The 24,871-nt window shown below is 39.2% G+C and overlaps 1 protein-coding gene across 1 annotated transcript; it reads right to left on the bottom strand.

Annotated features, from left to right (window-relative positions):
• Positions 1-6,289: 6,289 nt before the first annotated feature.
• Positions 6,290-24,583, bottom strand: LOC142662506 (nicotinamide N-methyltransferase-like). Its single transcript, XM_075840715.1, has 3 exons — positions 24,430-24,583; positions 7,065-7,272; positions 6,290-6,713 (listed from the first exon to the last, which is right to left on the bottom strand). Exons 1-3 carry the CDS (start codon positions 24,581-24,583, stop codon positions 6,290-6,292), a joined length of 786 nt encoding a protein of 261 aa, XP_075696830.1.
• Positions 24,584-24,871: the final 288 nt, after the last annotated feature.

Below are 24,871 nucleotides of genomic sequence, written 5' to 3'. Positions count from 1 at the left end.
AATATAAAGTGCAAAAAAGCGTATTAATAAATACACATAAAAAAATGATGAATGTTTTTCGTAACGCTAGCCCTGACCCAATTACCCTAATATAGACATGGAATATATCAGAATTTATGGGAGATAATGACAATCACAAATAAAATGTCTATTTTAGTGTAAAACTATATTATTACCATAAAAAAATAGCTGAAATGTAAAAAAGCATATTTTTTTTACTATTATTTTCAAACAAATTCTAAAATAGTAGAAAGTATGAGTATAAAATTGATTAAAAAAAATAAACCTGCGTTGTCTGTGAAAAAAAACATTGCAAAAATCACATTGCTAGCCCAACAAATAAGAAAGTTAAAGCTGTTTAACTAACACGGTGCAAAAAATGGCTAAACGGTATCTGGTCCAGAAGGCTCAAAATAGCCCCTTCCTAAACTGGTTAAACACCCGATTGTGCCACACTATGAAAGTAAATGTCATCACTCTTTATTGAATATTTTTTTTTTAACATCATGGATCAAGGAACCCATTTAACAAGAAGGCAAAATCCAGAGTGAACGTCTTCAAGAATGAAACTGCTTTAAGAATAAATTTTGAGCTGCTATTTAGTATAATGAGATAAGTCAGCGCTGAAAACAAGAATCAGTAAGAACGATACATTCATAATTTATTATAACACTGTAATAGCAATAACATTGATCTAAAACACAGCAAATATCCCTTTAATCACAAAAAATTGGTACCGCAATAAACTGGAAAATTGCAATAAAAGCAAAAACATCAAATGGTAATAACCAGTACTCCAATCAATCATTGTAAACCTCATAATCAGACAGTCAGTGATGTGTGTATAACCAGCAGTAGCGGATTAAATGTACCGAGGGCTCTTGGCTGTTGACACATCATGGGACCCCTCCTTCTCCCTGACACGCAATGCAACCCCCACAACCCCCTTTTCCCTAGTGAGACGCCTGAACAACGGTATTCTTTTTTGTGGGGTGAGCTGTAGTTTGTATTGGTACCAGTCTGGGCTTTTTGATTACTTTTTATTGAATTTTTTTGGTGGAATATGAAATGACCAAAAAACAGCAAGTCTGCATTTTATTTTTTTATTTTTACGGCGTTCACTGTGCGGGTTAAATAATGTTATATTGTAATAGTTCAGACTTTTAAGGATGCGGCAATACCATATTTGTTCATTTATTTTTTATTTTTTACATTGTGCTTGGGGAAAATTGGTATAGGATTTAAATATTATTTTTAAACTACTAAAAACGTTATTAAACTATTATACAGTTTATTATTCCCCCTAGGGTACTTGAACCAGTGATCGTTAGATCGCTGGTACAATACACTGCATTACTAATGTATTGCGGTATATTGTAATTTTTATAGGCTCCTATAGGCAGCATTTAAGGGGTTAAACGGCCAGAAACTATTATGTCATGGTGCGGGTACAGGTTAAATCTGAGCTGAGCTATATTGTGTTTACACTTATGTGCTGGCAATTCTATCAGAACCTTGCAGATCCTAATTATGTTGGTTAATTCTAAGACAACATTCTTGTGGGGTCTCCGCCGCAAAGAGGAGACCACACGGATACCGTATTTCATAGATCACATATTTAGACTGACATGTAAAATAGTGTTTGATATTGTTCACCTTGCCTGTCCTAGGATGTAAGAATGAGTCCCCCTTTAGCATACTGTTGCAGTTACAGCAACTTAGACAGGGATATGACAGTTCCTAGCACTTCTTTCTGGATTATTAGGTCCCAGGTCTGCATGGACCAACCTATCTCACAAATTTCTAGATCTCCTTTAAGATATAATCGGTGGCATTTGGAATTCAATTACCTGGAGAAACGCCTCTTTAAGATTGACCGATGTTCCCTTATGATATCTTTTTTAGTTTTATGTTTTAAAAGGTATTCCATATCCTGTTTCATTACCTTAAGTCTAGTCCTACTCAGGAGGGATTTGGGATAAACTCATCCAGGGAATTTCCGACACATTGTCTCAAGTCTGGTGTCTATTGTCTGATTATCTGATACAGTCCGCCTCACTCTTAATAATTGACTAAAAAGTAGAGAATTGATTGTGTGCTTAGAGTGATTAATATTAAATCTTAATAAATTATTTTGGTCTGGTAGTTTAACAAAAATGTCAGTAATAAGTTTATCATCCACAATCTTGACAGTCATGTCTAAGAATTGTAAGTTGTCCTTTAAAAAATATTGGGAATTGCAACTCTGGAATGTGGGAATTAGTGTCATCCTTAAAAGTCAATAGAGACTCCTCATTTCCCCTCCATAACAAGAAAATATTATCAATATTAAATAGTGGAAAGAGCTGGATGGGTACATGAATTATTCCCCAAAGTCTGCCATACCCCATATTGGTACCGCTGTGCTGCACATAGATATCACCTTGAAACAAAAAATTGTTGTACTGTCATACAATCTCCAACAGTGAGATAGTAATTAATATTTGGTGTGACCAGCCTTTGCCTTCAAAACAGCATAAATTCTTCTAGATACATTTGCACAAAGTCATGGCTTTTGTTCGATTATAGTCAGATGTATAATTAACAAATGATACCAAACAGTTGATAATGATCATTATTTTCATATGTAGGTTGAAATACAGTCGTTAACTTTAAGGCTACATTCACACGAGTGTATCAGATTCACGAGTGTGAAAAACGCTTGTGAATCTGGTCCATTATGCATCAGTGTGCTTTGCGAGTGGCATGCGTTATTCAAGCACATCTTTTTTTTTTAATTATTATTTTCGATTGAATTAATGCACAAATCATGCATCGCACATGGATGGATGTGCATCCGTGTGCGGTGCGTGGATTTCATGCATCCATTTACTTCAATGGGCACATTGGTGAGTGAAAACGCACCAATATAGGACATACAGTGAGTTTCACGCAACGGACACTCGCTGCGTGAAAACTCCTGCATGTTTGAATAGCCCCATTGAAATCAATGGGTCCGTGTGCTGTGCGTGATTTCCATGCAGAGCACACGAATGTTATTCACGTTCGTCTGAATGAGCCCTTACAGAAACAGCTGTATAGGAGCCTTAAATCTGCAGCAGGTGCTCTGGACTGATAAGTTAAAATGTTAAAATATTGGCTGTAACAGACGGAAGTTTGTTTGCCGAAGGACTGGAGAGCGGTAAAATAATGAGGGTCTGCAGGGAACATTTCAGCAAATAGAGTTTGGGATTTGGTCAGGATTAAGGGTGACCTCAATGCTGAGAAACACAGGCAGATAATTATCCATCATGCAATACCGTCAGGGAGGCGTCTAATTGGCTCGAAATAATTTTTGCAGCAGGACAACAACCCCAAACATACAGCCAATGTCATTAAGAATCATCTTCAGCGTAAAGAAGAACAAGGAGACCTGGAAGTGATGATATGGCCCCCACAGAGCCCTGATCTAAATATCATTGAGTCTGTCTGGGATTACATGAAGAGAAAGAGGGATTTGAGGAAGTGACATCTACAGAAGATCTGTGGTTAGTTCTCCAAGATGTTTGGAACAACCTCTCTGCCGAGTTCCATCAAAAACTGTGTGCAAGTCTACATAGAAGAATTGATTCTGCTTTGAAGACAAAGGGTGGTCACACCAAATATTGATTTGATTTCGATTTTTCTACTGTTCACTTACTTTGCATTTTGTTAATTGATAAAAAAAACTATTAATGCTTCTATTTTTAAAAGCATTCTTACTTTTCAGCATTTTTCCACAACTGCCTAAAAATTTGCACAAAACTGTATGTTAAAAAAATGGACCTATACACAATGACCGGATCTGGGACTGCAGCAGGAGTCACTTAGAAAGCTGATGTACTTAGAAAAATTGGAGGTTGAGAGAGCATAATGGGGATCAAATTTTTTTAAGCGTTGAGAGCCTTATTTAGCGAAGATGATGAAGATAGGCGTCATTTAATGGAACGTCTACATACATTTAGGGCCTTGCGATTTATGTGATATGATTGACAAAATTTCTCTCAAATATCTCTGTCTTTGTTGATGGGAGGAGACAAGGCCTGAGACATTAGAGAGGGAAAGGAGGATTTTTTACCTTATCGTTTTTCATATATGGAAATGTATGCTTATAATGTTTAAAAACAAAATTCAAAAATTAACCCTTCAGGACACGGCCTGTTTTGGCCTTGTGGGCACCGCAGATTTTTTTCACATCTGACATGTATTACTTTATGTGGTAATAACGTTTGGAATGCTTTTACGTATCCAAGCAATTCTGAGATTATTTTCTCGTAACATATTGTACTTTATATTAATTAAAACATTTAGTCGATAAATTCAATATTTATATGTGAAAAAAACCACCAAAATTTAGAGAAAATTTGCAAAAATTATCATTTTTCTAAATGTTTAATGTTTCTCCTTGTAAAACAGATAGTAATACCACACAACATTTTTGCTAATTAACATTTCCCATTTGTCTACTTTATGTTTGCATAGTTTTTTGAACGTCCTTTAATTTTCTAGGACATTAAAGGCTTAGAAATTTAACAGCAATTTCTCACATTTTCAAGAAAATTTCAAAAGGCTTTTTTTTCAGGGACCAGTTCAATTCTGAAGTGGCTTTGTGGGCCTTATATATTAGAAAGTCCCCATAAATCACCCCATTTTAAAAACGGCACCCCTTAAAGTAATTAAAACAGCATTCAGAAAGTGTTTTAACCCATTAGGCATTTCACAGGAATTAAATCAATTAGAGGTTCATTTGTAATACATTCTTTTCTGTAACACAGAAGGTTTTACCAATTTAGAAATGCAACTAAATATTATTTCTCAGATTCTGCAGTTTTTAGAAGTATCTCACGTGGCCCTAGTGTGGTAATTTAATGAAACACAGGCCTCAGAAGCAAAGGAGCACCTAGTGGATTTTGGGGACTCCTTTTTAATAGAATATATTTTAGGTACCGTGTCAGGCTTGAAGAGTTCTTGTGGTGCCAAAACAGTGGAAACCCCCCAAAAGTGACCCCATTTTGTAAACTACACCCCTCAAGGAATTTATCTAGAGGTTTAGTTAGCATTTTGGCCCGACAGGTTCTGTGCTAAATTTATCGAAATTAGTCTGTGAAAATGAAAATCTACATTTTTTCCTGTAAAAAACAGAAATGTTTACAAGAAATAAAGGAGAAAAGGCACCCCAACACTTGTAAAGCAATTTCTCCCGATTACGGCAATAATATGTGGTAATATGTCGCATGCGGGTCTCATGTCGCATTTGCAAAGCCCCTGAGGGACCAAAACAGTGGAAACACCCCAAAAGTGACCCCATTTTGCAAACTACACCCCTTAAGGAATCTACTAGGGGACTTGAAGACCTGCAGCACTGGTCGCTGCTAGAATACATTACAATAACCACGTAGTGTAATGCGTTCTAACTGTCATTGTGGCACTGACAGTCACTCTGAATAAACTCACTTCAACTCACATAGGAGCATAGAAACAAAAAAATAGCTTCATGAGTATGTTTAAACATAAATAATTTTTATTTCAACATCATTAAAAGAATTGTATAAAATTAAAAACTTAAAATAATGTCAACAGAAAAAAGTACACCACCGCTAAAGGTAATTAGTGTCAAAAGGTGATCCCAACATACCAAAATCTCACACTGAAGGTAATGGCTCATATAGTAATAGCATATATTGAAGTTTAATAAATGTAATAAACCGGCATACAAAACTAGAGAGAAGGTAATGCACATGAATAAATATCCGATACATGTGGGTTTGTATGACTTAATGCACCCCGACAGCAGAGTAAGATTAGACAGAACAGCAAAAGTACTGACATTCAAAAGGAGTCTGGGAGGATGGAAACTTACTTCTGGAGTACGATTTAGCGTGTGTACTGTACCTCGACGCGCGTTTCACTATGGTATTCCTCAGGAGGCGTGGGTGACAGAAAGGCTGGTCCTCATAGGCTTCCTTACATGGCAGACTCTGAGGCTATTATCTGGCCTCCATCTACGATTGGCGGCAATCGGCAGCCACTGCGATCGCATCGTGGGGGCTGCCGATTTGAAACAAACCCCTTAAATGCAGCGATCGCAATCAATTGCCACATTTAAGGGTTTAATCGTCTAAATCAGCGGCGATGTTCCGCTGGCCGGCAAAAGTTGCATGCCAAAAAAATACTGAACAATTATTTTTATGTTATTCTATAGGGCACTGACACATCTATTTGATTATTATAGCATATGAATTAATGACATGCAGACTTTGTAAGTTTCTACCTACTTCTCCTTGTGAGCTGAAATAATTATAACAGCCTTATAGTCAATAAGGTCACTGACAGCCGTTCTCTCCTTGACCTTACAGTAATCAATGATAAATCCTTCTCCAACTAGAGTTTTTCTGATAAAACCCTCATCATATGTGAAAGCATGGAACTTATCTTTACCAACTGTGAAATATGTTACACCTAAACCCCCAATTAATATGACGTGTCCTCCAGGTTTCAGCAACTTAGAGAACTTCTTCAGATATCTGATGTAATCATCTTGATCTTTGCTGACAGCATCCAGGAGACAAGTACTGATGACACAATCGGCTGGTGGTAAGACCAGCGGGTCTGTCATATTCTCTTTCTCCAGGTCATATTTCACAACATGTTGAATGGCTGATCTCACTTTTCCTTCTTTGTCTTCAAACTGGTCACTGGAAAATAGACAAGGAAAGTGATTGTCCCACAGTCAACATCAACATGGTGGTTCAGTACTTAGCACTGGACAATTGACTTGTAATACTAGAGGTAACGCTTGAAATCATCTAAGACTAAAACACCCAGTGTCAGGTCTCTACTGTGCCTTTCCAGGTTTAATTTATATAAGATCGTCCCCTATAAATAAGACTATTGAACTGAGTGGGCTAAAGAATTTTTACATCTGAGTTGAGTATGAACAGTGTAAACCTTTTTTGCGGGTCTGTGTCCCATTTTCTCTGATATTTGTTATATCAGGAGCAGCAATCACAGTGGTTTTTCTCTTGATATTTGGACAAATACGTCACCTGTTTCCTTCATTCTCTTGAAGGAGTGTTGATGTATGGCCCCAATAAAATGCTCCCGTACGTTCGTCCACCCATCTCTTCAGCTCCATGATGCATCTGTTATTGACCTTCAGCACTATGATGTTTTTGAAAAACTCGCAGGCGGAATATAGATGATGAATAAAGGAACCAAGACTGATGTCAACCAAGATGTCTCCTTTAATATGACCTGTAAAAAAAATAATCTAAATGTTGAAACATCTAATCTGTTAAATCCTCATAGATTTTATGGATAAGCAAGGACATGTGTCTATATCACTTCTAGCAAACTATGTAAACATTTGGTTTCCAATACCAAAAAATCTGAAAAAATTATAAACTAATCCTCAAATTTTCTTTAGGGATAGATTTGGTGTTATTAATCTCATACTTCTCACTAGGACATTAAGAGCAGGTCCACCAAAGTAATAATTCTTTAGTTAGTGAATAGAAAAAAGAAGGAAGGCTCATGGGACAGTAAGCAGAATCATTCAAAAGTCTTTAACCCCTTAGTGACCAACAGTACGCCTTTTTACGTTCCTCACTAATGGGCTTTAGGCTAATGCGACGCCTTTTAACGTGATCGCATTAGCCTAAAGTAGCGCCGAAATTAATGATCGGGGCTCCGTTCTCTCAGCTACCGGAGGTAGCTGAGAGTTCGGGGCAACGACCAGAGACCATAACGAGTGGTCTCTGGTCACGTGATCGCCGTGAATCGCTATTTCACGGCGTTCACGCTAAACCGGCGGATAATCGCCATTTCTCTCTCCTCTCATGGAATAACTCCTTAGAGAGGAGAGAGAACGGGTAAATAGTGCGCCCCCCCCCGTCCGATTCCCCTTCATGTCCGATCCCCCCCCCGGTCCGATCCCCCCCCCCCCCGGTCCGATCCCCCCCCACGGTCCGATTCCCCCCCCCCCCCAAAATGGCGCCCGAGTGCGCTTTGCATAACTTACCTGTGTCGTCATCTGGCACAGCAACAATCAGGGACCGTTGTGACTGGTCCCTGATCAGGTGATCTCTGTGATAAAACCTATCACAGAGATCACTGACAGTTATTTTCAAAACACAGCCAGGACATGGGCTGTGTTTCTCTCTCCTCCCATTGTAGTTGTTCTGAGAGGAGAGAGAAATCAGTCTAAGTCCTGTGCTGTGAAGAAAGAAAAAAAGTGATAAAAAATCATCGTTACATATACATACATATATATATATATAATATATCAAATCTATATTAGCGTCAGCGCTAGATTAGCGTCAGCGCTAGTTTAGCGTTAGTTCTAGTTTAGCGTTAGTTCTAGTTTAGCGTTAGTGCTAGTTTACCGTTAGTTTAGCGTTACTTTAGGGTTAGGGCTAGTTTAGCGTTCGTGTTTAGGGCCGTTTAGAATTAATTTTACGTCTGTTATATAAAAAAAAAAAAAATATAAAAAAAAATATATATAAAAAAAAAAAAAATTTGTGTCGTTTTTAGGATTTTAGGTTTACTTTAGGGTTAGGACTTATAGGGCATATATATATATATATATATACATACACATCTATAAATATGTCTCAGCGTATGTACAGCGCGGAGCAAGCCTACGCCTTGCTATGTTCCGACACTTCTGAAAGCGAAACAGACACCGCTTCAGAATTTGTTCCAGACAGTGACAGTGACGATTCTAATTCCACCGCTGAACCCCATAGTCCTATGGTGGTGGATACGTCAGTCGCTGTAGAGGTGTCAAGTGCAGGGCCGAGTGTTGCAGTCCCTCCCGTGATGTGGGATCCTGCACTATCATTTTCCCCCCAAGTACCCCAATTTGAAGCGACCCCAGGAATTAGTGTCGACGTCCAAAATTTTACCCCCTATAATTTTTTTAATTTATTTATATGTGATACGGTCCTAGACTTGATAGTCCAGCAGACTAATCTGTATGCTAGGCAGTTTGTTCTACAAAAGCCTGCATCTATGTACTCCAGAATGTGGAGCCCCACAAGTGTCCCAGAAATAAAAAAATTTTTAGGCATTACCCTCAATATGGGTTTAGTTAAAAAACCCTCTGTCCGGTCCTACTGGACTTGTAGTGCTGTCCACGCTACCCCTGTATTTGCAGCAGTGATGTCCAGAAACCGCTATGAGGCCCTAATGCGATTCATGCATTTTACTGATAATTCCCAAGTCCCCCCAAGAAGTGACCCAGCTTATGATCGGCTTAATAAATTAAGGCCATTAATCACCCTTCTAAATGATTTATTTTTAAAGTTGTACACCCCTGACAAAAATTTGTCAGTAGATGAATCGCTCATGAGCTTCAAAGGGCGTCTTTCCTTTCGTCAATTCATCCCTTCCAAACGAGCCAGATATGGGGTGAAATTGTACAAAGTTTGCGAGAGCACAACGGGTTACACCTGCGGTTTCAAAATCTATGAAGGCAGGGACTGCCAAATTTATACCCCAGGCTGCCCAGAAACTATTGGCACCTCTGGCAAAATTGTGTGGAACCTAATGGAGCCATTTCTGCACAAGGGGTACCACGTCTATACAGACAATTTTTATACCAGCGTTGCCCTTTATAAAGCCCTCCATGCTGCAAATACAGGGGCCTGTGGGACAGTACGGAAGAACAGAGTGGGACTCCCACAACAGTTGGTGTCCAGGCGTTTGGGAAAGGGAACATCCATGGCCCTTGCAAGTCAGGAATTGCTTGCAGTGAAGTGGGCCGACAAGAAGGATGTCTACATGCTGTCCACCGTACACACGGACACCACTGTGGCAATTACGGAGAGGGGGGCTACCACTGCAAAGCAGAAACCGGTCTGTGTAACAGACTACAACAAATTTATGGGGGGTGTAGACCTTTCCGACCAGGTGCTTCAGCCTTACCTGGTGAAGCGCAAAAATAAGGCCTGGTACAAAAAGGTAGCAATCTACCTCATCCAGGTTGCTACCTATAACAGTTTTGTTATTTTCAAAAAAGCCCAAGGAACGCTCACTTTCCTTCAATTTCAGGAGAAGGTCATTGAGCATCTCCTTTTTGAGTCCACTATACCGGCACAATCCTGCGAATCTGAGGATGTGCGCAGGCTTTCAGAGCGCCACTTTTTACACCCTATTCCCTCCACTGAGACCCAAAAATATCCCCAAAAAAGGTGTCGGGTATGTAGCAGGCATGGCAGGAGGAGGGATACCCGCTTTTATTGCCCCATGTGTCCATCAAAACCAGCCCTTTGTAACTATCCCTGTTTCGAAACCTTTCACACGGTTGCAAATTACTAGAATTTAACACAAAAAAAAATAATGGGTTGGGGGCCTTTTTAGGGAGTCAATTTCTTTATATTTTCTTTTTAGTTCGTGGGCTTTCCAAGTAGGGATTATTTCTTGTGGGAGAGGTTGTAGAGCACATTTTTTTCAGACCGTGAAACTAATTTTACCCCTTATGATTTTTTTTATTTATTTGTGGGTGATCAAGTGCTGGAATTAATTGTCCAGTACAAAATCCCACATCCACAATTTTTTATTTTGACTGTTCTTATGACTATGTCCTGCCACATACGGCTGTTACATTCCTAATTCTGTACCGTGATACGGGCATGATCTTTTTTTTTTATTTGGAGGATCTCTAATAATCGAGCTGTTCCTTATCAATACACCATGGGCTTTGTTACGGTTCTTCTGGAAATACTCATTTTGGGGATTAGTGATCCTTTACTGTTCCTATAGATGGTTTTGGACACTGTCCTTTTATATATTCTGTAGGTGATTGGTTGTTTTGTGCACATAGCGGTTCCTACCTTGCCGGGCAGGGGTCTGTTATGGTGTACCGCGTCACTTGGCACATTCGTCCCTCATAAGGATTGATGGAGCTAAAGAGACGTTGTACAACCAGTCACTGAAAAAAAAAATCCTTGTCATGACAGCCCTGCAGGTGTTCTTCTATCTAGTGAACAGACTCGAGTTTGCAACATAGTTGGATACATTTTCCTCCATTTGTTTGAAGATATTGCCCGTCACTCCAGTACAGTTTATTTTTTCCTCTCTGACTGATTTTATATTAGGACAGAATTCTGTCCACAATGACATCATAATGGCACCAACTGCTTCTTCAGCAAGACATAGTCATAAGTACAGGCAAATACGTCTATAGCAACATGTATCCGTTATGAATACACGGCTTCACTTCTATTCTGTGCCGCACAAATTTATTAATGTGGCATATTTCTAACAAAATAACCTTCTACCACGTCTCCTCTATTTCATGTGGAAACGTAATAAAAGCTTGAAGAAAACATTATATACCCATAGTGTCTGAAATGATACCCATTATTTCCTCCTTTAAAAAATTTTTGGTCCGCATGCCCACTACACCACTAGATGAATACCTTTAGGGGTTTAGTTTTTAAAATGGGGTCATTTCTGCGTGGTTTTTTTTTGTTCAGGCAGCTCAATGCCTCTAAATGCATGATATGGGGCCTAGAATTTATTCAATTGTGCCCTGAAAGCCAAAGGGTGCTCCCTCTATTTTTGGCCCAGCCACACGTCTAATAAGCAGATTATGGCAACAATGAGAGTATTTTTGAAAACAGGAGAAACAGGGTGATAGATTTTGGGGTGTGTTTCTTCATTTTCATGTTCGCTTTACAAAGAAATCGGTCTTCAAAGTGATACTTTTATATAAAAAGTGTTTTTTTTATTTTATTTCACCAGCTATGCATTAAATTTAGCAAAAAACTGTGGGGTCAAAATACTCACTACACCCCTAGATAAATACCTTAAGGGGTCTAGTTTTCTAAATGGGGTCGTTTATGGGGAGTTTCTATCGTTCTGGTAGTTCAAAACCTCTCCAAATGTACAGTGGGGCCTAAAACAATTTCAAGCAAAATAGGAGTCCTGAAAGCCACCGGGTGCTCCCTTTCTTTCAAGCCCTGCTGTGTGTCCAGGCAATGCATTAGAGTCACAATGGGGGCATTTTTGAAAACAGGAGAAACAGGGTGATAGATTTTGGGGTGTGTTTCTTCATTCTTATGGTCGCTTTACACAGAAATCGGTCTTCAAAGTGATACTTTTATGAAAAAAGTGAATTTTTTTTTTTTTTTCACCTGCTATGCATTAAATTTAGCAAAAAACTGTGGGGTCAAAATACTCACTACACCCCTAGATAAATACCTTAAGGGGTCTAGTTTTCTAAATGGGGTCGTTTATGGGGAGTTTCTATCGTTCTGGTAGTTCAAAACCTCTCCAAATATACAGTGGGGCCTAAAACATTTTCAAGCAAAATATGAGTTCTGAAAGCCTCTGGGTGCTCCCTTCCTTTCAAGCCCTGCTGTGTGTCCAGGCAATGCATTAGAGTCACAATGGGGGCATTTTTGAAAACAGGAGAAACAGGGTGATAGATTTTGGGGTGTGTTTCTTCATTCTTATGGTCGCTTTACACAGAAATCGGTCTTCAAAGTGATACTTTTATGAAAAAAGTGAATTTTTTTTTTTTTTCACCTGCTATGCATTAAATTTAGCAAAAAACTGTGGGGTCAAAATACTCACTACACCCCTAGATAAATACCTTAAGGGGTCTAGTTTTCTAAATGGGGTCGTTTATGGGGAGTTTCTATCGTTCTGGTAGTTCAAAACCTCTCCAAATGTACAGTGGGGCCTAAAACATTTTCAAGCAAAATATGAGTCCTGAAAGCCTCTGGGTGCTCCCTCCCTTTCGGGCCCTGTCGTGTGTCCAGGCAACGCATTAGGGTCACAATGGGGGCATTTTTGAAAACAGGAGAAACAGGGTGATAGATTTTTGGGTGTGTTTCTTCATTCTCATGGTCGCTTTACAAAGAAATCGGTCTTCAAAGTGATACTTTTATGAAAAAAGTTAAATTATATTTTTTTATGCCTGCTTTGCATGAATTCTTACAAAAAAACTGTGGGGTCAAAATACTTACAACACCCCTTAATAAATACCTTAAGGGGTCTAGTTTTCAAAATGGGGTCACTTGTGGGGGTTTCCACCATTCTGACACCTATGAGCCTATGAAAACCTGGCTTGGTGCAGGAAAACAAAATGTACTACAAAATTTATACAATTATTACTTAACTTGTAAGTCCTCTAAATTGCTCAAAAATTATTTTTTTTTTCAAAAGTGCTGCCAAAATAGAGTAAAGAGATGGAAATATATATTTAATAAAAAAAATTGTACAGTATGTGTGTACATATGTGACATATTGCAGTTAAAAATAGGGAAAAATGATAATTTTTACAAAATTTCTTCAATTTTTCTATTTTTTAAGTTATTTCCGCAAATCGTATCAGTCTACTTTTACCACTAAAATAAAGTACAACATGTGACGAAAAAACAATGTCAGAATTACTTGGATATTCAAAACTTTCACAGAGTTATTCTCTGATAAAGTCACACATACCAGATTTGACAAATTTGGCTTGGTCATTAAGGTCCAAACAAGCTTGGTCACTAAGGGGTTAATACAATCATAGGGTGAGTTATTTACCTGATGGGATGATATATAGTTTACCATAAGTGTCCTCAATAACAAGGGATGAAGCTATTTATCTGTTGTGCCTGCTTATCATGGATCCAGATTTAGAATGAAATACCAAATACTAATACCATGGAAAACAAAAAACAAGCAAACATAGCTTTATGCTAATGACTTTCTTAATGCACAACTGGGCGTGTTTTTACTTTTGACCAAGTGGGCGTTGTGGAGAGAAGTGTATGACGCTTACCAACCAGTGACCAATCAGCATCATACACTTCTCTCCATTCTTTTACTCTGCACATAGTGCTCCTGCAATGTTCACTTTGTGCAGTCACATACACACACATTAACGTTATTGAAGTGTCCTGACAGTGAATAGACATCATTTCCAGCCAGGACGGGATTTCTATTCACAATCCTGACACTTCGGTAACGTTTGTGTGAGAGTTACAGCACAGCAAGCGTTATACACTTCTCTCCACAACGCCCACTTGGTCAAAAGTAAAAACACACCCAGTTGGGCATTAAGAAAGTCATTAGCATAAAGCTAAAATCGCTCATAACTTGGTGAAAATAGATCGTTTTTCTAAATAAAAAACACTGCTGTTACCTACATTATAACGCCAATCTCATTATGTAAGAGATAGGGCATTATAATGTGGTGACAGAGCATCTTTAACAGTGTGAGTGACATTATCTACAAATGGCCCAATACACAAGGGACTCTTGGGGACAGTATCGATTGGGGGCTGTTTGTGTGGCACTATCTACAAGGGGATCTATGGGGCTAAAATGGGGGCACTATCTACAGGGGGCTCTATGGGGAGCAGTATCTACAGGAGGCTTCATGGTGAGCAGTATCTACAGGAGGCTCTATATGGGCACTATCTACAGGGGGCTCTTTAGGGGCACTATGTAGGGGGGCACTATCTACAGGAGCTCAATGTGGGGCACTGTCTACAGGGGGCTCTATGTGAGGCACCATTTACACATGGCTCTATGAGAGGCACTATATACAGGAAGCTATATGGGGGCACTGTCTATGAAAGGCTCTATGGGGGCACTATCTACAGGGGGAACTATGTGTGTGGGGGACACAGTGTATGGTGCTATTATGTTCAGGGGCGCAGTGTATGGCACCATGAGAATTCTATCTTCGTTTATAGGTGCGGAAATGTTTGAAAAGTGAGAAGCTGAAGACATCTGAGCGCCAAAGGGCAGAAATGGACCATGGCCAGAAGAAGTCATCATAGAGGTCAGGACCAGTAGGAGAAGAAAAAAGAAAAGGAATGTCTAGCATTTGAGAAGACGTCACTCAATGTTAATGTTTATTCTGACTCTAATCAGTATTGTTGTCACTGTATGATCTACAGCGAGATGATGAGTGGTATAAATATATATATATATATATATATATATATATATATATATATATATATATATATATGTGTACTAAGCTTGGTTCTGGTGCTATTTATATGTACTGAGCTTAGTTCTAGTTCTGTGTATATGTACCGAGCTTGGTTCTGGTGCTGTATATATGTACTTAGCTTGGTTCGTCTGCTGTAACTATGTATTGAGCTTGGTTCTGGTGCTGTGTATATATATATATATTGAGCTTGGTTCTGGTTCCGTGTATATATGTATTGAGCTAGGTTCTAGTACCATATTTATGTATTGAGCTTTGTTCTGGTGCTGTATTTATGTACTGAGCTTTGTTCTGGTACTGTATTTATGTACTGAGCTTCGTCCTGGTGCTGTATTTATGTACTGAGCTTTGTTCTGGTGCTGTATTTATATACTAAGCTTTGTTCTGGTGCTGTATTTATGTATTAAGCTTTGTTCTGGTGCTGTGTATATATATATATATATATAAATGTATTGAGCTTGGTTCTAGTACCATATTTATCTATTAAGCATTGTTCTGGTGCTGTATTTATGTACTGAGTTTTGTTCAGGTGCTGTATTTATGTACTGAGCTTTGTTCTGGTGCTGTATTTATGTCCAATCAAAACTACGTCTCGCCCCGCAAAAAAAAAAAAAAAATCACTACATTGACGGAAAAATAAAAAAATGATGCCTTTTGGAAAGCGACGATGCAAAAACAAATAATTTTAGTGCAAAAGAGTTTTTATTGTGCAAAAGTCATAAAACATAAAAACCTGCTACATATGTGGTATCGCCACATTTGTACCGACCCATAGAATAAAGGTAACGTGTTATTTACACTGCACAGTACACGGCATCAATTTAAAACACATAGAACAATGGTGGAATTTCAGGGTTTTTATCTATTTCCCCGAAAAAAATGTACCCCAAAATAGTGCCATTAAAAAGTACAACTAATCCAGCAAAAAAGAAGTCCTCATGTCGACAGAAAACGAAAAAAGTTATAGCTCTTTGAATTCGACTATAGAAGAATGAAAAAAATAGCTTGGCCATTAGGGCCTAAAATAGGCTGGTTACTACGGGGTTAACTTGCATAATTGATGATGGATTAACAAGGGAATTGCCCATGCAGCCCATTAATAGCTTTGAGATAATTGTCCAATTACCTTTGGTCCATAGAAAAAGAAGCAGCTACTTATTAACCCCTTCCCGCTCCTTGACGTACTATTACGTCATGGCAGCTGTATCGTTAGCGCTCCATGCCGTAATAGTACGTCTCGGGAGTAACGGCCGTTTCGGCCGTCCTCCCGACACATACAGGAGCTGTGACGCTGCTGTCTTGTTCAGCAGCTGTCACAGCTCCTACAGCGGGGACCGATCGCTGTGTCCCCGCTGATTAACCCCTTAAAAGCCGCGTTCTATAGAGATCGCGGCTTTTTAGGGGTTAAGCTGCCATCGCCGGCCTGCTACGCGATAGCGGCCGGCGATGGTGACTATGGCAACCGGACACCAAACAATGGCGTCCGGCTATGCCATAGACGGAAGCCTAGTGGGTCCTGACAACGTCAGGACCCACTATGCTTGCTGTCAGTGAGTAGCTGACAGTTCTAATACACTGCACTACGCATGTAGTGCAGTGTATTAGAATAGCGATCAGAGCCTCCTGCCCTCTTGTCCCCTAGTGGGACAAAGTAATAAAGTGAAAAAAAAGTTAAAAAAAGATGTGTAAAAATTAGAAAATAAAAGATTTAAAAGTAATAAAAGTAAAAATCCCCCCTTTTCCCTTATCAGTCCTTTATTATTAATAAAAATATATAAACAAACAAATAAACTATACATAATTGGTATCGCCGCGTCCGTAACGGCCTGAACTACAAAATTATTTCATTATTTATCCCGCACTGTGAACGCCGTAAAATAAAATAATAATAAACCGAACCACAATCACAATTCTTTGGTCACTTCACCTCCCAAAAAATGGAATAAAAAGAGATCAAAAAGTCGCATGTACCTAAAAATGGTACTGATCAAAACTACAGTTCGTTACGCAAAAAATAAGTCCTCGCACGGCTTTATTGATTGAAAAATAAAAACGTTATGGCTCTTAGAATAAGGTAACACAAAAAGTGAATGATTGTTTACAAAACTTATTTTATTGTGCAAACGCCATAAGACATAAAAAAAAACTATAAACATCTGGTATCGCCGTAATCGTATCGCCCCGCAGAATAAAGTGAATATGTCATTTATAGCGCACGGTGAACGCTGTAAAAAAAAACGAAAAAAAAAACAATAGTAGAATTTCTGTTTTTTAGTCACCACGCCACCTAAAAATAGAATAAAAACTGATAAAAAAGCCGCATGCACCCCAAGAAAACTACAATGGATTCCTCAAGGGGTCTAGTTTCCAAATTGGGGTCACTTTTGGGGGGTTCCCAATGTTTTGGCACCACAAGACCTCTTCAAACCGGACATGGTGCCTAATAAAAAAGAGGCCTCAAAATCCACTGGGTGCTCCTTTGCTTCGGAGGCCGGTGCTTCAGTCCATTACCGCACTAGGGCCACATGTGGGATATTTCTCAAAACTGCAGAATATGGGCAATACGTATTAAGTTGCGTTTCTGTGATAAATCCTTTTGTGTTATAAAAAAAATGGTATAAAGAGGATTTTCTGACAAAAAAAAAATGTAAATTTCACCTCTACTTTGCTCTAAATTTTTGTGAAACACCTAAAGGGTTCATAAACTTTCTACATGCTGTTGTGAATACTTTGAGGGGTCTAGTTTCTAAAATGGGGTATTTGATAGGGGTTTCTAATATATGGGCCCCTCAAAGCAACTTCAGAACTGAACTGGAACCTAAAAAAATAAATAAATGAGGCAATACTTCGCTTCTTACATAATACTGATAATGAGCCGTGCCCACCCCGAGATTACCCCAGTTTTGACCGTTTGTCTAAACGGAGACCCTTATTAGACCGTTCCAGTGCCCGGTTTTCCCAAGCATACACCCCCGAGAAGTGTATTTCTATTGATGAGTCCCTGGTACATTTTAAAGGGAGGGTTCAATTCCGCGAGTACCTGCCGGGTAAGAGGGCAAGGTATGGCGTGAAGATGTATAAGCTGTGAGAGTGCATCAGGGTATACCTACAGGTTTAGGATATATGAAGGAAAGGCCACCCCCAAACCAGACTGCATCCTGGACTACAATAGGTACATGGGAGTGATGGACTTGTAAGATCAAGCCCTGAAGCCCTACAGCGCCATGCGGTGTGGTATAAGAAGCTGGCCGGGAACATCATATAGATGGCTTTGTACAATGCGTACGTGCTACGTTGATGTGCAGGCCAGACGGGAACTTTCCTGGAATTTCAAGAGGTGATTATCAAGAACCTAATCTTTAGGGACCAAGAAGGGGGGGCACCCAGTACTTCTGGAAGCGAGCCCACACGCATCGTACCAGGGCAACACTTTCCAGGGGAAGTTCCCCAAACTGGCAAGAAGGGAAAAAGTCAAAAGAGGTGCAAAGTCTGCTATAAGAGGGGGATAAGGGAGGACACAATATATCAATATGACACGTGTCCCGAATAACCAGAGCTCTGTATGAAAGTGTTTTAAAATTTATCATACATCCCTTGGTTTATAATTTACCCCAATTTTACTTACCCTGATGCACTCCGCACAGCTTATCCCCCCTAGTCTTTCCCCTCTGGGCCCTGCTGTGTGTCCAGGCAGCTGATAACAGCCACATGTAGGGTATTGCCATACCCGGGAGAACCCACATTACAGTTTATGGGGTGTAGGTCTCCGGTCAAAATGGCCACTACACCTCTAGATGAATGCCTTAAGGGTGTAGTTTTTAAAACGGGGTCACTTCTTGCGGGTTTCAACTGTACTGGTACCTCAGGGGCTTCTGCATACATGACTTCGCACTAGAAAATCCCGAGTAGGCCAAATGGTGGTCCTTTCCTTCTGAGCCCTCCCATGGGCCCAAACGGCAGTTTATCACAACAAATGGGGTATTGCGGCACTCAGAACAAATTGCGCAACAGAATGGGGTATTTTGTTTCTTGTGAAAATAAGTACAGTAAAAAATTGTGTAGTACCGTGTTAGCCAGAGACAATATGAAATGTTAAATACTTTTGTGTCAAAAAAGACAAAAGTATAATAGGTATGATACCTTTATTGGCTAACCATAAAAGTTCTATATGCAAGCTTTCAGAGCACAGAGGCCCCTTCTTCAGGCAGTTTACAAATGAATGACTTAGAAAAAAGCACAACATTTAGATGTTACACAAAGACAATTAGTACATGAGGTGATACATCATTAAGATAAGCCGGGGCAATAAAACTGAGGTTATAGGGGTGATGACTTAGGAGTTAAGGCATCTGGAGTCAGTCTGATCACAGTTTGGCAGATTTAAAGGTACTCATTCTGAAGGGTCATTTTAAAAACAACAGAGAAAGAAAAATTTGGGAATTCAAGATGATGATAAAATTCCAGTCATTGACACAAGGCCTCAATCTAACACCAGGATTTATGAGCCACTACATGGACACACGTCACGTCCCCCATCAGACTGACTCCAGATGCCTTAACTCCTAAGTCATCACCCCTATAACCTCAGTTTTATTGCCCCGGCTTATCTTAATGATGTATCACCTCATGTACTAATTGTCTTTGTGTAACATCTAAATGTTGTGCTTTTTTCTAAGTCATTCATTTGTAAACTGCCTGAAGAAGGGGCCTCTGTGCTCTGAAAGCTTGCATATAGAACTTTTATGGTTAGCCAATAAAGGTATCATACCTATTATACTTTTGTCTTTTTTGACACAAAAGTATTTAACATTTCATATTGTGAAAATAAGAAATTTTCAGCCAAAACTACATATTATTTGACAAAAATAATTTTGTTTTCATTCCCAGACCAATTCAAATAAGTTCTGTGAAGAAACTATGGGGTTTAAATGGTCACATTACCCATAAATGAATTCCTTGAGGGGTGTAGTTTCCAAAATGGGGTCACTTCTGGTGGGTTTCCATTGCTTTGATACCTCTGGGGCTCTGCAAATGTGACATGGCACACGAAAACCAATCCAACAAAATCTGTACTCCAAAGAACACACAGCGCTCCTTCCCTTCTGAGCCCTCCCATGGGCCCAAACGGAAGTTTATCACCACAAATGGGGTATTGCCGCACTCAGGACAAATTGGGCAACAAAATTGAGTATTTTATTTCTTGTGAAAATAAGAATTTTTGAGCTAAAATGACATATTATTGGAAAAAATATATTTTTTTTAAATTCCCAGCCCAATTCAAATAAGTTCTGTGAAGAAACTATGGGGTCTAAATGGTCACATTACCCATAAATGAATTCCTTGAGGGGTGTAGTTTCCAAAATGGGGTCACTTCTGGTGGGTTTCCATTGCTTTGATACCTCTGGGGCTCTGCAAATGCGACATGGCACACGAAAACCAAACCAGCAAAATCTGTACTCCAAAGAACACACAGCGCTCCTTCCCTTCTGAGGCCTCCCATGGGCCCAAACGGCAGTTTATTGCCACAAATGGGGTATTGATGCACTCAGGAGAAATTGGGCAACAAAATTTAGTATTTTGTTCCCTGTGAAAATAAGAAATTTTGGTAAAAAATTACATCTTATTGGAAAAAATGACATTTTTTTAATGTCACAGCCCAATTGAAATAGGTGCTGTGAAAAAACTGTGCGGTCAAAATGCTAACAACAACCATAAATGAATTCCTTGAGGGGTGTAGTTTCCAAAATGGGGTCACTTTTGGTGGGTTTCCATTGCTTTGATACCTCTGAGGCTCTGCAAATGCGACATGGCACCCGAAAACCAATCCAACAAAATCTGGACTCCAACAAACATATAGCGCTCCTTTCCTTCTGAGCCCTCCCATGGGCCCAAACGGCAGTTTATCACCACAAATGGGGTACTGCCACACTAAGGACAAATTGGGCAACAAAATGGGGTATTTTGTTCCCTGTGAAAATAAGAAATTTTGATCACAAATGACATTTTATTGGAAAAAATGACATTTTTTTCATTTCAGAGCCCAATTCAAATACGTGCTGTGAAAAAAATGTGCGGTCAAAATGGTAACAACAACCCTAAATGAATTCCTTGAGGGGTGTAGTTTACAAAATGGGGTCACTATTGGGGGATTCCTACTGTTTTGACACCTCAACACCTCTTCAAACCTGGCATGCTGCCTAAAATATATTCTAATAAAAAAGAGGACTCAAAATGCACTAGGTGCTTCTTTGCTTCTAGGGCTTGTCTTTTAGTCCACGAGCGCAGTAGGGCCACATGTGGGACATTTCTAAAAACGGCAGAATCTGGACAATACATATATAGTAGTGTTTCTCTGGTAAAACCTTCTTTGTTACAGAAAAAAAAATGAATAAAATTGAAATTCAGCAAGAAAAATGAAATTTGCAAATTTCACCTCCACTTTGCTTTAATTCCTGTGAAATGCCTGAAGGGTTAAAAAACTTTCTAACTGCTGTTTTGAATACTTTGAGGGGTCTAGTTTTTAAAATGGGGTGTTTTATCAGGGTTTCTAATACATAGGCCCCACAAAGCCACTTCAGAACTCAAGAGGTACCTTAAAAAAAAGGCTTTTGAAATTTTCTTAAAAATATGAGAAATTGCTGTTTATGTTCTAAGCCTTGTAACGTCCAAGAAAAATAAAAGAATGTTCAAAAAACGATGCCAATCTAAAGTAGACATATGGGAAATGTGAACTAGTAACTATTTGGGGTGGTATAACCGTCTGTTTTACAAGCAGATGCATTTAAATTCTGAAAAATGCAATTTTTTCAAAATTTTCTCTAAATTTTGCAATTTTTCACCAATAAACACTGAATATATCGACCAAATTTTACCACGAACATGAAGCCCAATGTGTCACGAGAAAACAATCTCAGAATCGCTTGGGTAGGTTTAAGCATTCCGACGTTATTACCACATAAAGTGAAATATGTCAGATTTGAAAAATGGGCTCTGAGCCTTAAGGCCAAAACTAGGCTGCGTCCTTAAGGGGTTAAAGAGCTGCAATTCCTAAACCCTAATTACTCTATAAAGTGTCATGAGGCAGTGCCGCTATTCTGAAGTGTAAGACACTCCTGACTCCAAACCCACCTTTCCATGCTTGATTGCCATCCCCCTGGCTGTTCTACATCACTGCAAGTACATTGCAGCGAGGTGTACTCTGTCCATCCTCATTGATGCACCACGCAAGCCAGGGGGTGTACAAGGCAAAAGTGCATTAGCAAGAGTTGGGGGAGGCTGGTAGTGATGTAGAACAGCCAGGGAGATGTCAATTAAGATCTGTGGTGCGCCATATCAATGTTTGCCTCAGTCAGCAGAAAAGCTAGAATCGATCCTGCCCGGAGGTGATTGACAGCCTTCTTACTTCTGTGACGGCTGGAATCACAAAAACTTCTGATCTTTGCCTTTAGCTCATTGGTCTCCCTAAGTATTCCAATGTATTATACAAGTGATCATACATTGACAGCTTCGAATCCCTTAGGGTCAGTACACACTTTGCGTAAACACTGCAGATTTTCCGCAACGGAATTTAACCCCATATACAGCAAAAGCCATGGTCCGTAAAGAGATTACAACACATAAAAGGGATCTGATTGTTGAAAGGCATCAATCAGGGGAAGTGTAAAAAAGAATTTCCAAGGCATTAGATATACCATGGAACACAGTGAAGACTGTCATCAAGAAGTGAATTACATTTGGCACAACAGTGACATCACCAAGAACTGGACATCCCTCAAAACTTGATAAAAAGACAAGACGAATATTGGTCCGGGAGGCTACCAAGAGACCTACAGCAACAATAAAGGAGCTGCAGTACTTTATGGCAGGTACTGGTTGTGTAGTGCATGTGACAACAATCTCCCATATTCTTCATATGTCTGGGCTGTGGTGTAGGGTGGCAGACAAAAGCCATGCAAGCCTGGCTATGTCTTCCAAAGACCTACATCAAGTCTGTCAAAAGCATGTGGGAAAACGTGTTATAGTCTGATGAGACCAAGGTTGAACTTTTTGACAATAATTCCACAAGATACAGTATGTTTGGCGCAAAGCCAACACTGCACATCACCAAAAGAACACTATACTTACAGTGAAGCATGCTGGAGGCAGCATTATGCTTTGGGGCTGTTTTTCTGCAGCTGGAATTGGAATTATGAACAGTTCCAAACATCAGTCAATATTGGAACAAAACCTGCAGGCCTCTGCCAAAAAGCTGAAGATGAAGAGGCATTTCACCTTTCAGCACGACAAAGACCCTAAGCAGGACCTCCAAATCAACAAAAGAAAGCCTTCACCGGAAGCAGATCAAAGTTTTGGAATGGCCCAGCCAGGGCCCAGACCTGAATCCCATTGAAAATCTGTGGGGTGACCTGAAGAGGCCAGTACACAGGAGATGCCCTCGCAATCTGACAGATTTGGAGCTTTTGCAAGGAAGAATGGGCAATAATTGCCAATTCAAGATGTACCCCTATGGCCTTTTCAGACTTCTTTTGAGGCGTTTTTTGAGGCGTTTTTCATGGTGTTCAATGGAAAATCAGCTCCAAAAAAACGCCTCAAGAAGTGACATGCTACTTATTTTTAAAGAGCATCTTTTTACGCTCCGTTATTTAAAACGTAAAAAGCGTAAAAAGATGCCACGTGTGAACTAAATGGTGTTTTTCCCATTGATTTCAATCAGCAGATGTTTGTAGGCGTTCAGCTTCCGTTTTTTTTTGCCATTTTTTGAGGCGTAAATGCCCCAAAATATGCCTGAGAACACTGCGTGTGAACATACCCTAAAGTTGTAAAATATTCTGAAATGGTTAATCTTGGTCTCATTTTGTAACATGGGGTGTGTAGACTTTTTATATCCACTGTAGGTCGAGAGAAAAATAAAAAAGTTCTGGCTTTCGGAATATGGCTACACAAAAATGAAATTTTTTTAATACAACTTGCTTTCATTGTCCAAAAACATAATAAAAGCTATATAAATTTGGTAAAGCTATGTTTGTACTGATCCATAGATTAAAGTTAACATGGTAGTTAATCCACAAGGTAGACAACATAAAAAAAATAATTATTTTTCTGAAATTCTCCCTAATAAAATTACAAAGATAAACTAAGTAATTATATGTACCACAAAATGGTGCCAATAAAAACTACAACTCGTCCCGCAGAGACAAAAGCCATCATATAGCTACGTTGCCGAAACATAAAAAAGTTATGGCTCTTGGAATGTGGCAATAAACAAACTAAAAATATGGCTAGTCCCTATAAGCTGAAAATATGCCGGTACCTCTGAGCTCCCAGACCCCAAAAAATGAAAACACATTTGCACAATTCATATTTAGTCGTTACAACTTTTTAAACCAGTTAAACATAGAATAATATATGTGTCAATGCATCTTAGGAGTAAGTCAAATCAGGATACATACCCACTGCGAAAACTTGTCTAAGATTATCAATAAGAGATTTCAATAAGTCATCTCCAAAGACCATGTCAGATTTATCTGAAAAGTAATGCTCCAGATATTGTCTGGAATCAAAGCCATGTACATGATAGAGCTTATGTGTACTGGAATCCATCATCTACTCCTGTATCACAGACGGGGTGACTACCTCTAGACCGGGGCACAAGGTCTTTATATAATTACCAGGATTCAATTTACAAAGTGTGCTACTAAGAATAACTTATCACATAATGACTTATTATATTCATGAGCCGGTCATGGGAACTTGTGTTATAATAAATTCAGATAGAGAATTAATGATCTTTAAATAAACAAATCTATTTTATTGTTAAAGTAACAATGAGACAAAGAAAAACTTACAAGAAACTCGCCTATTTGTGATTCTGTAATGGTACTCAAAAATGGT

Source organism: Rhinoderma darwinii, chromosome 10 (assembly GCF_050947455.1).
Source record: "Rhinoderma darwinii isolate aRhiDar2 chromosome 10, aRhiDar2.hap1, whole genome shotgun sequence".
Lineage (NCBI taxonomy): Eukaryota > Metazoa > Chordata > Amphibia > Anura > Rhinodermatidae > Rhinoderma > Rhinoderma darwinii.
The sequence above is the reverse complement of the archived record's forward strand: the minus strand, read 5'-3'. Positions and strand labels throughout refer to the sequence as shown.